Source organism: Danio rerio, chromosome 17 (genome assembly GCF_052040795.2).
Source record: "Danio rerio strain M-AB ecotype USA chromosome 17, GRCz13ab, whole genome shotgun sequence".
In the NCBI taxonomy this organism is placed as follows: Eukaryota; Metazoa; Chordata; class Actinopteri; order Cypriniformes; family Danionidae; genus Danio; species Danio rerio.
In genome coordinates, this window is record NC_141037.1 from 53,927,227 (window position 1) to 53,945,000 (window position 17,774).

The following is a 17,774-nucleotide window of genomic DNA, read 5'->3' on the forward strand; positions in this document are numbered from 1 at the left end:
AATTCATTTTTTTTGTTAAGCGCAAAGATTTGTTTCAAAACTCTTTCTAAATTTAGTTCTAATTTCCAGCAAACGAATAAATGAATAATAAGTTATTTCCAAATACACCTGCTATGCCCCATATGGTCTAAAACCTGACAGGTGGACAAATCTAAGCTTGTTTTTAATAAATATAAATATGGATATAATAAATAATACTGCTAATAATAATAACATTATACAAAAGCAAATTGAATAAACTGAAAAAGCCTCCCGAGATGAAGAAAGTATGAAGGCAGTGGTTTTTAAATTCATGTAGGCTAGAAATTAATATGTTTTGTAATATTTTAATCATTTATATTTATATCCTATATATATCCTTAATATATTGTATCTTTTTCATATGTAAAGATATTTGCGTATTGCTCTACATCTTGTGTGTAGTGTGTAAGCCAGGCACACTTTGCGCCAGACAATAGACCGACTTTGTTCTAGTCTAAAAAACAGACTATTTACAGTTTGTCAAAATAGCAACGCACCAAAACACGCCTGCTTTTTTAGACCAGAACGCCTATAGGCGCACATTTGCTATTTAAACAGCGTGGCGCAATGCCTCAAAATGACCCTTGCGCCAAGCTTAAAGTAGTAAAAGACTATTGCGCTGCGCCTTGCGCCACATTGCGCCGGTTGTATGATAGGGCCCTTTATCATCACAAAGGTCCAAGCGTGCGCCATTTATTGGTGGTTATTCTAAAAACCAACATGAAGATTTATGAGACCACATTCTTTTATTCTTCACTAAACACCAGGCTCTTCTAACACTCTCATAGAACCGAGATATAGACTTTAAATCAAATTTAGACAACGCAATCTCACGGCAATTCGTATCTTTTTGATTTAGTGGCTAATTCGTATGAATTCGTACAATCTAATTCGTACAATTTAGGATGATTTGCTCATCATCCAATGACGTTTGAGGTTGGGGGTGGGGTTAGGTACCACGCCTTCTTTTTAAAATACATATACATTTACTGACAAAACGTAAAATACTTACGTTTCCTCGTGAAATCAGGCTGAATTTAGAACAATTCAACAAAAAAACCCATCCTAAAAGACAACTCGTTATGCTAGTCCAACACAAATCTGATTTATATAGAAATTTTTGTACAAATTATAACCTAAAAGCTGCTTTTCTACTCATCAAATTTATAATACCTTGTTAACCTTCTTCTTTTGGAAGGTACAGCACAGCCCAAGGTACCCAATGTAATTTATTCCAAAAAAAAAAAATCTATCAATTTGGCTTGTATTTTTTTCTAAAGAGAGAGAGAGAGAGAGAGAGAGAAACAAAACACAAACTGAACCCGTCCACCAAACAAAACCTTCACAAACAAATTGACAAAACATTAAAATATAACTATGATGAAAAACTAAAAACTGAATTCAACCTCCAGACTAAACCTAAATGTTATTCGGCCCTAAATAGAACCACACAGTTGGCAAATTATTTATCATTAAAACAATTAAAAGAAAAGCACATTCTTTCTAAATATCGCCTCTGTGATCATGACCTAGAAATAGAAAAAGGCAGACATAAAAAATCCTGGACTCCTAAGGAAAAGAGAATATGTAAACAGTGTGACACAAACCAAATAGAGGATGAGACACACTTCTTTCTGTTTTGCCCCAAATACACCACGACTAGAGAAATATTTTTCCCCCAATTTGAAACATTGATCAGTTCATTTTTTAATTTAAATGACTCAGAAAAACTTTACCATATACTCGGAGAGGACGAATTGACATTTAGACTAGCTGCAAAATATGTATATACCCTACACACCATAAGAAATTGTTAATGTAAATTCATGTATCTTATTTCAATAATTTAAACTTTTTATTATTATTATTATATTTATCAAATGTATTGTTTTTTTTTTTGTGTGTTTCATTTATACATCTTATCTGTATTACTATTAATTTTTCAATGGTTTTAATATGTTTCATATTTGAAGTGCTTTGGCAATACTGTACTTAATGTCATGCCAATAAAGCAACTTGAACTTGAACTTGAGAGAGAGAGAGAGAGAGAGAGAGAGAGAGAGAGAGAGAGAGAGAGAGAGAGAGAGACCCTGGATGCTTCAAGTTTGTTGCATTTTATTTTATTCTATAAATAATTACAATAAGATCATGTTCAGTGAAGATATTTTTTACATTTTTATTTATGTAAATACATCAAAAGTCCTTCTTAATGACTAATTTGGACACTTTAAAAGGTCCTTTTCTCACAACTTAGATTTTCTGGAACCCTCAGATTCAAGATTTTCAAGTAATGTTGTTAGCAGTATCTAAATCACAGGTTGAGCCCTCAGGGAATGCGTGAACTTATAAACTGAATACCTTGAATGCAACCGAAATCACTTTAGATAAATGCATCCGTCAAACGTAGAGATGTAATACCAAACCCATGAAAAACAGAAGCTTTTGGGAAACGAGTGAAAGATTAACAAACAATACAACAGTTCCATCTAGTGTTTGGCTTCAGGATTTTCAGTGGATATCATGTGGATGTGTTATTATACCCTTTTTTATTTTTCAGTTTAACATCTCTATTTTAAAGCTCCAAGGTAAAAAAAAAATAATATGGTTTTAATGACAAAACACATCTGGTTTATGTCAAAATATGTTTTAACAACTTTAAAAGTTTAGATACCCAGGGGCAGACATGAGCCATCCAGCCGTGTTCAAGACCATGGATGATTAAAATGATTGTTTAAATAAGCTGGCCCGTAGCCAGGGAAGTTTGGGTGGTTCGAAAGATCCACCCCTCACTGACAAAAGTCAAGAATTAGTTTCATATGAGCTAATTTGTCTTATCATTTTTTTTACATTGCATAATAAATTGTGAAAATAACTTTGAAAATAATGAGGAAGGCTTAAAGACCAAGAGGAATCCTGTGTTGCTGTTTCAGGAAAGTGGAATGTGCAGGCCAGTTTGTTACTTGCCTAATACATGACAATAGGCTAGTTTTAATTTAAACTTGAACAGATTCCTATTTTTATTTATTCATTTTTATTTTTTCAAATGATTGGAATTTAAAAAAATAAGTATAGTTCTTATATTTCTGTATTCTAAATGTTTAGGAAATGTTTTTGTCACATCAGAAAGTGTGGTTGTTATGATGATCATCAAACAAGCTAATTCGGGAAAAAATTGTGTTTAAAATGTCACTAAAATGCTGTATTTTAATATGATTAAATGGAAAATAAGGCGAATAACTGCAAAAGGGTCCACTTTTTAAGAAAAAAGAACCAACCCTTTTACCAGGCTGCCTACAGGCCTGATAAGAGCTAGTGTCCTGTAAGGTGAAATATTAATTACTGAATAAAAGGTTATTTGGACTCATCAGCTCAGAAAAAAAAACAATTAGCATAATTCATCTTTTAACAATACTGCATAACATTTACACCAATTTGGATTTTTTTGTGCAAATGTATTGACTATAGCTGTGATTTCCACATAAACTGCACAAAGTGTTTGCATTGTTTCATATTTAAACTTTAAATGTACAATTTTTAATCTTTCAAACTTGAACTTTAAATTCAGTCTGTTACTTGCAATTTTATTGTAATGCCTTGGGAAATTTACTAAAGCAAGTACATTTGTTTAATAAAAAAAAAAATTATCTGTGCTTTTCAAAGGATTATTCATTCATTCATTCATTTTCTTGTCGGCTTAGTCCCTTTATTAATCCGGGGTCGCCACAGCAGAATGAACCGCCAACTTATCCAGCAAGCTTTTTACGCAGCGGATGCCCTTCCAGCCGCAACCCATTTCTGGGAATAGGATTATTCAACTTCAAATTATTGTTATTTTGCAAATATACTTTTGCAAAATATACTTTTTGCAATTTTTGTTCATTTATTTTCTAAACATATTGTCCACAATTACTGACATGTTCACATTTGACAAGTTTGGTTTAATTAAAAGAAATCAAACAAACCAAAGGCTGGACAAGATGTGACAAGATTTTTATTATATCATTAAAGAGGCCCTATTATGGGTTTTTGAAATTGAGCATCTATGCAGTGTGTAACAGCTCTAAGTGAATGAAAACATCCAGATGAAGTTTAAATCTAAAAGTGCACCTTGTTTAAAACTATTGATTCATTAGCAAAATATTTGACTCAGAGTCGAATAAATGAATTGAGTTGGGTTCGGACCTTTTGTTTGATCGCATCGACGTCGATACGGTACATCACCAAATATATAGTTCCAGTTCTGGTAAAATGTGCATGCACTTTCACTTCAGACACTAGCGGAGGTGCGGGGGATCACAGGACTGATCATGACGTGAAGATAAGAATCACTGACAGATGGAGATTCGGCTGCAGGAAATAAAGGGTTAAAGTTACACCACAGTATGGCCAACCTAGTGCTGTGTTAGTCATTTTTCTGATGATTGATTCAATAACCCATGCTGCAACGCGGGATTCACCGGATTTTTGCTATTGAAGGAGCAGCCGAGACTATGGGACTTTGTCAGACTTTGACAGGGACTTTATCAGTAACTTTTACAGTTCAAATGGACCAGTTTCTTCTTCCTCCGGATCATAACATGTAAGTGTGAAGCTGGTGTTTAACTGCATTGCTTTATTGCATTCCTGCTTTGGGCTCTCACATACTTTCTGCTACTTCATACTGTAGCCGTGGTGGGCATTTCTGTCTGTCTCGTGCTGGATGCAGTTGACCAAATTGCAATAGACTGGACTTCAGTCCAATCAGCACAGTTTAGCGTTCCACTAGGGAGGGGTTTGGGAACAAATGAATCACTGAACGATTCATATGGGAGTCGCTGGGATAATTAGGTAAAAATAAATGCATATTATAAGACCATAACAGTGTTTTTTGACCTTGCACGCATATCAGCCTGTTGTTGGAGACCCCTAAAACCAATATATGACCTTTTTAAAATGCATAATAGGGAATCTTTAAATAAAATGTACAAATGCGTAAATTTTTGTTCATGTTGTGGGGGCTGTTTACTCCATTACAGTTCAATACAGGCATCAGAAATATGTGTCCTGCAGCCGCTCTTTATTATTGTGTGTGACAGAAGAACTCCTGGCACACTGAATTGTTTTGCAACATATACACACATATACAGACTTTATTTATTTTGTATCTTCATATTAATCTTAAAAAGGCTAAAGAAACTAAAACAATTTAAATAAAAGTGTGAACAGCACATCCTGCATTTTAAATACAAAAATAAAGTAGTAATTGTGGGACCTGAAGGCTCAATTACAAAATTGAACATTTTATGCGTTTGATGAATAGTAACAGTGACAAGAACTGTGCAGTTGGCATTCAGAAGACTACACTAGTGCCTGGAATGAATAACATTTTTCATTTCTTTGTTGATTTTACAACATGCCAACAGTGACTGGCACACATTCAAGCACTCTTCAATCACTATTGGTTTTATATTTGCAAAACATTGTGTCTGGCACCCTTTGGTTTGAAGCCCAGAGTGGTCAGAAACCTGCGCGCTTTGGCCATGGGCCACCGCTATTGTAAACAAGAAATCAAAGGAGGGGTTATACTTTCAGACATTCACTCTTATGAAAACCCAATTTTGGTGACATGCTTATGTTTGGAAATGCTTGTAACTATTTTTTTAGTGTAAAAATCTAGGAATGTATACAGTGATGATGTGAAAGAAAAAGTTATTGTTCCCTTGCTGATTTTTTACATTTTTGCATGATTGTCACACTTTTCAGATCATCAAGCAAATCTAAATATTTGTCAAAGGTAACACAAGAAAACAAATCATGCCACATGTTATATATATATATATATATATATATATATATATATATATATATATATATATATATATATATATATATATATATACATACACACACACACACACACACAACAGTTCTGTCTGGTTCTCGAATCTGATTGGCTGATAGCCGTGATATATTTAAGTAATATCAGCCTCTTTACCATTTGTGTATTACTCCGCTCACATACAGCCAGCAAGAAGCAGACACTACAGATCTAAAGTTTAAAAGATGCTTGCTCAGCTGTTTAACTGTCAGCTTATGATTTGAATCCCAGGCGGAAGAAAGTAGCTCCTCATACATAATGGTTTTTGAGACTCTCTATGTTTGATTTTGTTTTTATATGCACAATTATGCCGTCAAACTGTTGTAAAAACGCAATATCACACTCATAGCCATGCGATATGGCTGTATATTGGCACTGGTGGGGGCAGTAAGGCAACGCACGCCTCCCACCAGTGCCGATAATATACAGCCATATACAGCCATATCACACTGCTACTGATATTGCTCATATATTCATTCCTTCATTTTCTTGTCAGTTTAGTCCCTTTATTAATCTGGGGTCGCCACAGCAGAATGAACCGCCAACTTATCCAGCAAGTGTTTATGCAGCAGATGCCTTTCCAGCCGCAAACTATGTATATGTGTGTGTATATATATATATATATATATATATATATATATATATATATATATATATATAGTACAGATCATAAGTTTGGACACAACACCTTCTCAATCAAAGAGTTTTCTTGTTTTCTTTATTTTCATTACTATGAAAATTGTAGATTCACACTGAAGGTATCAAAACTATGAATTAACACATGTGGAACTATATACATAATAAAAACAAGTTGAAACAACTGAAATTATGTCTTACTCTAGGTTCTTCAAAATTTTGCTTTGATTACGGCTTTGCACACTTTTGCCATTTATCTTGATGAGATTCAAAAGGTCATCATCTGAAATGCTCTTCCGACAGTCTTGAAGGAGTTCCCAGAGATGCTGTTGGCCCTTTTGCCTTCACTCTGCGGTCCAGCTCACCCCAAACCATCTCTATCGGGTTCAGGTCCGGTGACTGAGGGCCGGGGGCCTCATGTATCAACGCTGCGTACACACAAAAACTTTGCGTACGCCAGGTTTCACGATCAGAATCGCTCACGTTTGGATTTACTAACGATGAACTGAATGTGGGAATGTGCGCAGCTCCACTCCAGCTTCTTGGCTGGCGTACGCACATTTTTTGTGCGCGTCTGTTTTATTTCCATTGGCGAAAAAAAAATGATGATGATTTTGGCATCGATTCGTAGTGAATGTAAGCTGAAAAATATGACACTGTATTTCACCAGGGGTCTTAAGTACACTTGTTGAAAAACCACTTAATTTTGATGCCACTGGGAAAATTTAAATCAAGATGAATAAAAAAAAAACACTTGAAAAAAAGCAGCTCTTCTGTCATTTGCCAAAAAGGCAGATGCTTGAGCACATGCCTGCCATTTATATTTGTTATTATATATATTTTATATAACTGACAAGACTTACGAATAATGTTAGAGCAGGTGTGTCAAACTCAGTTTAGCAGAGTTTAGTTCCAACCCTGCTTCAACACTTATCTATAGATTTTAAACGGGCCTGCAGGACTCACTTAGGGCCCACTCACACTATGCTATCTGAACCGTGCCCAGGCCCATTTCCCAGATCGTTTGAGAAGTGTGAGTGCTCTGAATCGGGCTCAGTCACGGTTCACTTGGCTGGCCCTGGCCCGGTTGGAAGAGGTGTGCCTGAGCGCGGTTGACCTGGGCTTTAACGTGGTACGCTTGTGCGTGAGTGCAAAACGGAGGTGCAAGCGTGCTTTGGCTCGGTTCAAGGCAACTGTACATAGTGTGAGTAGGGCCTTAGTTTTTTAGGTGCGTTAGGGTTGAAGCTGAACTATGCAGAGCTGTGGCCCTCCAGGAACTGAGTTTGACACACGTGTTAGAGCAAAATAAAAGCCTGAATGAGTGAGTAAATCAAAGACACAGTTAATAATTAAAATGAGTTATCATAAGTATAATCATAATAGTAACAAACCAAAATATGTTTTTCTTTTCAAACAAAATGTTAATGAATGGCTTTTTATTATACATGTTCAAGCCCATGCATACATTCATATAGCCTAAATTAATTGTTAAACAAAAATAACAATAAATAAATAAATAAATAAATAAATATTATATTCAAGATAAATTGGAAAATGAGATACATAAACATTAAGAGCACTTGGGAATTCTAAGTTTCAGATTTTTTTTTTAATTATTGTAAATTATTTTTTATAGATTACAACAAAACTTAAAATGAGTTAAGAAATACGTAGAGCTACCTGCTGGAATAAATGTGTAAGATATGTCAACTTTTTAGGGTAAATGATTACTGTTGTAGTTAGGTGTGTGCGTGTGTGTGTGTGTGTGTGTGTGTGTGTGTGTGTAATTGCGTGTGTGTGAGTGACCGATCCAACGGTATAAAAGTCCTATCTTAGGACACAATAAGGGTTAAAAAAACAAGCGAGACTATTTTATTGATTCTTAGTCTTCCATTTTCGTTTAGTTGTTTAAACTTTTGTAAGTACTTTGTAAATGTCGACGTGTTAACGATGTCGATGGCGTAAAATGCAGATGAGGTGGGTGGCTTTTGTTTTGACGGCGATGTGGCTCGGAAGTACTTCCCTCATACTGCCAACATCACAATCGGCTAGTTAGCGCTCAGTGTTTGGTCGATGCTGCGGAATAGGAAGAAAACCAGTTGAGTTTATAGCGACAAAACGGTGTCGACTGCTTGGGAATCATGATGCCCTTAAACGCGGCTTGAGGTTAAAAAATCGGAATGTGACGAGCCTTCGCGGATCCGTTTATTCATGTTTATTCGCAGCCTGGTTGTTACGAATTTAGCCCTTGCTAAGCGTGACGAGATTCTGTGTATTTAAAGTTGAGCAACAGCGTTCAGATAATCGATCAGGTCAATGTACAAAGAGCTCACAAGCCGCCTTCACAGCGGATGAGTTGTAGACGTTATTGTTTAATCACGCGATCTCCGAGGATACCTGTTTTTATTTCGCTAGCTAACCAGCTAACACACCAATCCAAGTTAGAAGGATCTGCTGTCATCAAAACGTCGACCGGTTGCACGGAGTTTGTTGTTAAACTCCTGCTGTCATCTACAAACTGAGTCAGCGGTGGAAGTTCAGCAGAAATGGACGACTTCAGCTCCATCAGTCTGCTGTCTCTGTCGATGCTGATCGGCTGTTATGTGGCTGGAACTATTCCGTTGGCTGTAAACTTCTCTGAGGTGAGTTGGGATGGACACGACTACATTTTTAAGACTGGTGTTCTCGATTTGCAGAGCTTGTGCTGGAACTTGGCTTTGAGAACTGTGATTCTGGCGAGGTCAACATCACTACAGTGAATAACGTTAGCTGAATCTCCTTGGGACTATGCAGGATCAAACCTGCAAAAATAAACAGATACATAAATATATCACCATTAGAATTGTGTTTATGTGCCATGCCAGTGAAATGTTTTGCATTACTTGGATTTTTTTGCAATTGGTGCATAAATAAACATAAAAATAGCATTTTGCAAGTAATTATAAATAATAATTATAATTTTTTTTAAATGGATGGAAACAATATGTTAGTAATATAAAAGTAAAACATAATAGCATTACAAAAGTATTTCAATTAACTCAATCCAGTTATGTATTTTTTCTTTCATTTATTCTTTTCTGCATGCATTTGTCATTTTTTCTGTGTTTGAATCTTTAATTAATTCATTTTAAATTGTATTTGTCATATGTATTTATTATTTATTAATTTATTGTATATTATTTATCCATTTATGTTTTTATTTATTTCTCCATTTGTTTATTTTATATTTCTGTATGCATTTAATTTTGCTTGGATTTCATTTTCATTTGACTTAGTCCATAGGACTCTATGTGAGAGCTATAAAAGCCAGAGCACCCCTGATTTTATAATTCCAGGAAATAAAAGTAAAGTTGGTTTTATATTCGGATTTTCAGACTTTCCCCTTAATAATATCATTTCAGAAAAGTATTTATTGCAAATTTTAAATAGGGAAATCATATTAGCAGCTAATGACTATCAAAGTACAACATTGTTCACAGTCAAATAAACAGTGTTAATGTTGTTTTCAAGTCACACTTGCATGCTAATTCCGATCGAATATTCAAAGTAACATAGTAAACAATATATAGACTGCTAAATGAACGAATGTGTGAATATAAAACCAACTTTACCTCTATTTCCAGGAACAAATGGCCTTAAAATGTTTAATGTTGATAGTGATATCAATTTAAAGTTTAAAGTAGACACAAGCTGTTTAACTTGCCACCTACACTGACCTTACTCAAACAGCTCTGCCGGGTCCATGTCAAATTGATTTCATTAAAAACGTTACTCTGACCCAACAGCTTGTGTTTTTAGTGGAGAATGCTGATACCTGTGAAGCAATTAGTCAATACTTCAATGTACTGCAATTATTATGTCACAAAATAATAAGATTGGGTGTTTTTGTTCATACTTTATTTAAAGATAAAATTCTCTGTGTTATTTGCTGCTTAAAAACAAACAACAAAATCATAAATCCAAGTCATTCATAAAAGTTTAAAATACATTATTATTATTATTATTATTATTATTATTATTATTATTATTATTATTATATATATATATTAAAAAAACAACCGAGTTCATTGAATAACAGATGTGTGTATATTTGATAACACATGCAGTAAAATAATTTTGTGAAAAATGGATTTAAAACATTTTAGCAGCAGTTATTACTTCAGGCCTTTATTTCTCATTACTGTAGTTCTGTGAAACAATCATTAATTGTATTCAAAACAAAGTTTGTATTTACATAATAACTTTTGTGATATATATATATATATATATATATATATATAATAGTTTTACTCTTTTATATACAAAATATATAAGAGATAAATATGATATGACGAGTAGAACAGTAGAGGGTGACAAAGATAAAATAAATATATTTGTAATGTTTAATGCTGTTCTTCTGCATATTGTCCCATATTGCAGTAACTGAAGAGGAAACTTTTTGGACAAAAAATAGGTAAAATTGTTGATTAGCATTTTGTATTAATAGATGCAGTATTGGTTCACCGAAAAAAGATGGTTTGCCATCTCCAGGTTGGAGGAAAGTCCTTACCGGAGGTGGAGGAGTTCAAGTATCTTGGGCTTTTGTTCACGAGTGAGGGAAGGATGGAACGTGAGATTGGCAGGCAGATTGGTGCAGCAGCAGTAATGCGGTCGATGTACCGGTCTGTTGTGGTAAAGAAGGAGCTGAACCGAAAGGCAAAGCTTTTAATTTACCAGTCAATCTACATTCTTACTCTCACCAATGGTCATGAACTCATAGAGATAAAGTTGGTTTTATATTCGCATATTCAGACATTCTCCTAATAATATAATTTTATTAAAGTATTTTTTGCAAATTCAAAATGGGGAAGTTATATAAGCAGCCAATAACTATCAAAATACAACATTGTTCACAGTCAATTAGATAGTGTTAATGTTGTTTTTCAGTCATACTTGCATGCTAATTCTGATTATTCAAAGTAACATGGTAAACAATATAGGGACTTATTAATGTACGAATGGGCAAATATAAAACAAAATTTACCTCTATCATGAACTTTGGGGTCCTGACCGAAAGGACAAGATCTCAGATACAAGCGGCCGAAATAAGTTTCCTTCGAAAGGTGGCAGGGCACACCCTTATGGATGTGTTGAGTCGCTCTGACACCCGGGAGAAGCTCAGAGTAAAGATAGATGTAATGTTTATATTTGCACATTCAGACATTAGCCTTAATAATATAATTTCATAGAATATTATTTGCAAACTCTAAATAGCGAAATGATATTAGCAGCCAATGACTATCAAAGTACAACATTGTTCACAATCAAATAAACAGTGTTAATGTTATTTTCAAGTCATACTTGCATGCTAATTCTGATTAAATATTCAAAGTAACATGGTAAACCATATAGACACTTCTAAATGAACGAATGTGTGAATATAAAACCAACTTTACCTCTATACAGTAAAGCCGCTGCTCCTCCACATCGAGAGAAGTCAGCTGAGGTGGCTCGGGGATCTGTTTCAGATGCCACCAGGAGTCCTTCCTACCAAGGAAGGTGTTCCAGGAGGCTTTGGGGAAGACCCAGGACACGCTGTGGAGGGACTATGGCTGTTTATCAATTCCAAGAATGCAGAGAACGGACTTGCGTTCTTGTGAATACCGGTCTTGTCAGGTGTCCTCGGAAGAATGAACTCGGGAGACCACGAGAACAGAGAACGTGTCCTGTGAGAAATGAGATGCTGCGTTCTTCCTCATGGACACGTGACCTTCACACATTTTTATTGGAAAATTATTTACACATTAGAGCGTTCATACAACGATTTATTGTTTGTCCCCCTTTTTTTTTTAATATATACTATGCAAAAACATTATAAATATACCTTGCACAATACAAATGAAGCATTTTAATAGGAATTTCATCAAATAAACACCTTTAACGTGTTTATTCCTTTATTAAGATTTTTATGATAATATTTACCCTTACAATTATGGAAAATCCTGAGATAAATAAGTTATATCTCTGAACTTTAATAATAAACCTATATAAAATGCTGTGCTCCCACCTCCAGTAGCAATGACTTGTGGTACTTCTAGGAGGAGTTTGGTGCTCAAGTCTGCATCAGTGCGTCCTCCATATCATGAACGCATCCGGGAAGTTTCACACGTCCTCTGTTTTTGAGGACTTGAGTATTGGAACTAAACTGAACTTTAACAGTTGATGATGACGTTACACGAGAAAACAAGGATGCAAGATCACTGAAGAACGCATATTGAGGGTGCTTTCACACCTGTGAATCGATTCAGTTGTTCCGAAACAGAGATTACAAATGTTACATTGTTGCTCTTTGCTCTTGGAGCGGTTCGCTTTCACACTGCAAAGTTTCTAAACGGACCAAAAGAGCTAAAACAAGTCACGTGTGAGTAAACTCTCCTTGCATTGGTCAGAGTGTCAGGGTTTATTTTGCAGCGTCCTGCTAAGCTGTCAGGAGAGGTGGTGGTTTGGTGGTGATTGACAGGGTGAGCGTGCGCAACATGTCTGAGGAGAGACGCGGTGGGGAGGGGTGAGAAGGGTGCGCGACGATGTCTATTTGAGGACCAGGAGGGAGACGCAAGATTACCGGGAGGTCATCACTCGTTTGCGGGCATCCGGAGACTCATGAAACTTCCCGCCCTGCTCATAATTCTCTCTTCATATAGCCGTATGCCTATTACACATCCATAAAACACTGTGATATAACCGCGCTCTAATCGGATCGCTTTCTCACTGCAATCGAACCACTCCAGGGTTCGTGTCAATCGAGCCGAGACCACCTCATTCAAGCGATCTCGGAGCGATTACTTTGGCGCGAAACAGAGCGCGATTACCCTGTTCACATATAGCAAACGAACCGCGCTAACTGGGCAAACAAGACCCGTTCCGAAACAAAAGTGTAGGTGTGAAAGCACCCTGAGAAACAGTATGTCTTTCGGCTGGGCTGTGAATGCCTCTCTAGAGCGGCTAGAAGAAGTGCCTGGGGAGAGGGAAGATGGGGGTTCTCTCCTAAGGCCCCGTTTATACTAGTGCGTTTTAGTTTGAAAACGCATAAGTTTTGCTACGGTTACGCCATTCGTCCACACTACGCCGGAGTTCTCGAGCGCCGAAAACGGAGCTTTTTGAAAACGCTGGAAAGGCCGTTTTCATTCTAAAACGCTGCTGCTCCGTCTCAGTGTGGATGGGGAAAGACAGAGACATCTGAAAACGGAGGCGGGGCTGCAAACGTTCGCCTATCTGATTGGGGCTTTTCCTCAATATTAAGTAGCCCACACACAGTTCAGTCTCGCATCCTCTTCTTGTAAGTTAAGACTTCGCAAGTTTGATCAAGGCTGCAGTCTCCCCCTTCTCAGTTTGATATGGAAAACATACCGAGGACACGGGTAAATCTTCAAAGGGAACAGTGTACTTTATAACTTCATTCACATCACCTTGGCTACGTTGTTTCCCTTATTTCTCAACAATAAAACGTAAACATGATATAAGGAACTGCCTATTTTCTTTTTAATATTAGCAACTTAACATACAGCAGAAATGTTGAGGCGCCGTGCTGCATATATGAGCGTCATCTTCACTGTGTGGATATTTATAACAAAACGGAGCCAATAACAAATGCCTCCTTTCAATTTCAGTGAAAATACGAAACACACCCTCTCTTTTGCTGAATATCAGTTTTAATAATCGATAATTATAAAATTATAACATATAATAAGTTTATACATTGTAGGAAATAAAAGCAAGCGATCAGTCAATGTACCTGGATTAATCTTTAACTTATCTTTGCGTGTAACCAAAACATGTTACCCGTGAACAAGTAACTTAATAGATTCCAATGACCAAAGTCAGGAAATATGTCGTTAGATAAAGACAACAACATGAATGAAATATCACGTTTAGCAAATATAGTGAGATTAGATCCAGCGGGAGATGCGTGATGAGCAGTCCGACAAGCAGAGCTCTCATCTGGGTAGAAATGCTGGAGCGCTTGCCCGAGAGTGTGTGTGTGATCACGTGATGTGCGTTTTCAGCGTTTTGGTGTGGACGGAGAGCTGTTCAGAAACGCTGGGTAAAACGCGAGTGTGGACGCGGATCGTTTTCATTCTACAACGCCGTTTTAAAACTAAAACGCACTAGTGTAAACGGGGCCTAAGACTGCTGCTCCTGCAATCTGGAAAATAAATGAATTAACATACAATATTGTACTGCCTGCCTGTCCGTCTGTCTGTCTTTCTATCTATTTATTGAAATGCATGATTTTGTGTTTTATGTGCTCAGGAGAAGCTGAAGTTGGTGACAGTGTTGGGAGCAGGGCTGTTGTGTGGCACTGCGCTGGCTGTCATAATACCAGAGGGAGTCCATGCTCTCTATGAGGAAATGCTGGAAGGTGAGCTTCAGGTTGCTTTTCAGTCAATGCATTAATTCTATTTCTTTTCTTTAAAATTTTTTAGTGTGTATATACTAAAATGATTTTAGAGAATGCTTTTTTTTAAGGGAAATGTTTAAAAAGGTGTCCTCTGAAGTGTTGCCATGAATATACTGTAGGCAGTGCTGTTGAGATGGCATTAAAACAAACAAAGAAATAAATAAAAAAATAAATAAAAACTTTCTTTTCTTATGTGTCCTTCAAAATAAAAGAATTCTGGTCACAGTTTGACACAGATGAGTTGACATAAACCAGCGCTGATGCTGCCTGAAGCCACGTCATAAACTTAAAGGGCCATGAAACCCCCTCGTTTCAGCAGGGTGTTTTCACACCTCTACTTTGGAAAAAGTCAGAAAAGTGGGCGTGTCCAGCTCTGTTTAGGGGGGAGTGTCGGAGGAACTAAAGTGGGAGGGTGTGGGAGTGTCTATTTGGGCAAGCGCGAGTTTCAGAGTCAAAATACACAGACAGGAGAAAGTGATGGTGTTTAACCTACATGGACATCTGTAGTGGAATTATTTGCCAAATTATTAAATGTTGGACTTTAACTGCAGTTTGGCTCTTTCATTCAGGGAATTCATTCATGCCCCTCGCGACAAACGAGATATTTGATTCGAGGAACTGCTCTAAGCGTGTATTTTTCATGCAATGTTTGATACCGCACGGCGAATGAGAGAAAAAAAACTCAGCATTTCCCGGAAACTTAGATGCACATGGCAGGTAGCGTCAGAAAGCCGCGTGTGTTATTCCGGTCACTAAATGCTGTAAAAACCCTACACGAGGTTAAAGTTTGGTTGTGATGCTAACGTGTTTACACTCGGTGACTCGGTGCAATAGTTAACTTAGTTCGATACGAGCAAACTGAATAAACAAAGAGCACTGGTCGCTCACTTACCAAATCTGTAGAGACAGGACAATCACCAGTAACTAGAGCCGCGTCTTTATGAAGAGAAAACTACAAGCAAATCCAGATCTCAGCGTTTGCAGGTGAGAACAGCTCTCAGGTAAACAATAATCCTCCTTAGACACGTAAGTTATTGTTGTCGAGCGTCACGTACACTGTTAATCCACACGTGACGCCAGCTGCGCTCTCACAGAGAGAAAATGAAAACAAAACTTAACGGCAGCAAACTATAAAAGCAAAACTTCACGCTTGTTTTGCCAACACAACGTGGCGTGTCTGTCGTGAAAACACTGTGACACTAATGAATATTAATGAAGTTGCACAATAGAGCGCGCTGATTGGTTTGAACCAAGCTTTACTCATGCATTAATGCATCACACTGTAAGACGTAATAAGACACACTCTGGCACAGACGCCCAGTCTGCACGCTGGAATACAGGCTATTATGTCATGACCGTGACGCAGCTTCAAAAATTAGTTTCAAACCGGAAGTACGAATTTGCTTGAAATAAAGCAAAAACAACCAATTTACACTTTTTAGTGAAATATAGGTGTCCTAATAGTGTTTATAGCAGTGTGGGACACATATACGACTGTCAACAGCTCAAAAAATGTGTTTTGGTGTTTCGTGACTCACAGGCTATTGATGATTTAGTGTACAACCAAAAAACCAACCTTTTTTCCATTTAGGAAATTACAGTCATTAATAGTTCTTATATAATATCCATTTTTAAACTAGCCTACATAATCTACGAATCAACAAATCCAAAGATTTTTTTTATTTTTGTATTATGATAACTCCGCTTTCCTTTTACAGCTTATAAAACTTGTATGCAAATTAATGCAATGATCCTATGGCGCTATAACTCTGATCCTTGAGGTTCATTGTAATTTTTTTTTGAACCGCGAGTGAGACGGATGAAATAAGTCATAATTATGAGACCTAATTTTTAATCTAATGACTTCTATTAAAAATGTTGACGGAGGTTTTTGTGAAATAATAATAACAGCAGAGCATTAATTAAATGCATATTTCCTGTGGAGCGATCGATTTGAGGTAGCCTGATATTTTTATTTGACAGAAGAAAAAAAATAGAAGTTTAGGTGACCGGCTCAGGATTTTTTTTTTTTACCTTTACCCCTGTAAGTGTGATTAAGCTTTTATTTAATTGGCCAATTAAAACATTCATAAATAAAGTCTTAAATAAAGGACTGTTCTTAGGCCGTACTCACACTAGGTACAGTTGCCTCGAACCGGGCCAAAGCACGCTTGTCCCCCCTCCCGTCTCCCCCGACGGCCCGCGCTCACACCATATCGGGCCTCGGCACGCTTACGTCATCGCTGCTGCGCTGTTCAGAAGCGCTCTCTATGGAGGCTAGTCATAATATATTTGCAGATATCTCCAATCTGATTTCGTACTAATACAATTGTAATTGCAGATATCTCTAATTGTCATTTTAAGAAGTGGAATTATATTATGACTAGTCAAAATATAATTAGAGATATCTCTAAATATATTTATGGAGTCAGAACAAAGATTTAAATGCTAAAAAGGCTTGCCATATGCTCTCGCTCAGTAGCACAGTGGAGATTTCTCTAGTTATATTGTTTCAGTCGTTTGATATGCCGTCAAATATTTCGCCAAACAGTCCTTAGGGATGCGGGGACACGCAGTCAGATATTTCGCCGAACAGATCCGCCACTTTTGGGGCTCATAAACAATCATAAAGCTCTCGTGCTGCAGGAATGAGGAGGTCTGCTGAAGGCGCGTAGCTGGCGTGCTGTGAGCAGTTTGCGTCTTTAATAAACTACGGCAGTTTGCGTTCACTGAACAGTAAGAATGATTAATAAATCCATATCAAACAGTCCCTTAAAAGTCACGTCTCGCTTTCGGTTTCGGGCTTTGGCGCGTTTTGCACTC

At 36.8% G+C, this 17,774-nt stretch overlaps 1 protein-coding gene across 1 annotated transcript in view; it reads left to right on the forward strand.

Moving 5' to 3' along the window:
• The first annotated feature begins 8,531 nt into the window (after positions 1–8,531).
• Positions 8,532–17,774, forward strand: part of slc39a9 (solute carrier family 39 member 9) — a 27,968-nt gene continuing 18,725 nt past the window's right edge. The window contains 2 exon segments of the mRNA NM_001013540.1: positions 8,532–9,156; positions 14,804–14,912. Coding sequence (NP_001013558.1) covers positions 9,061–9,156; positions 14,804–14,912 — 205 coding nt within the window. The 5' untranslated portion in view covers positions 8,532–9,060.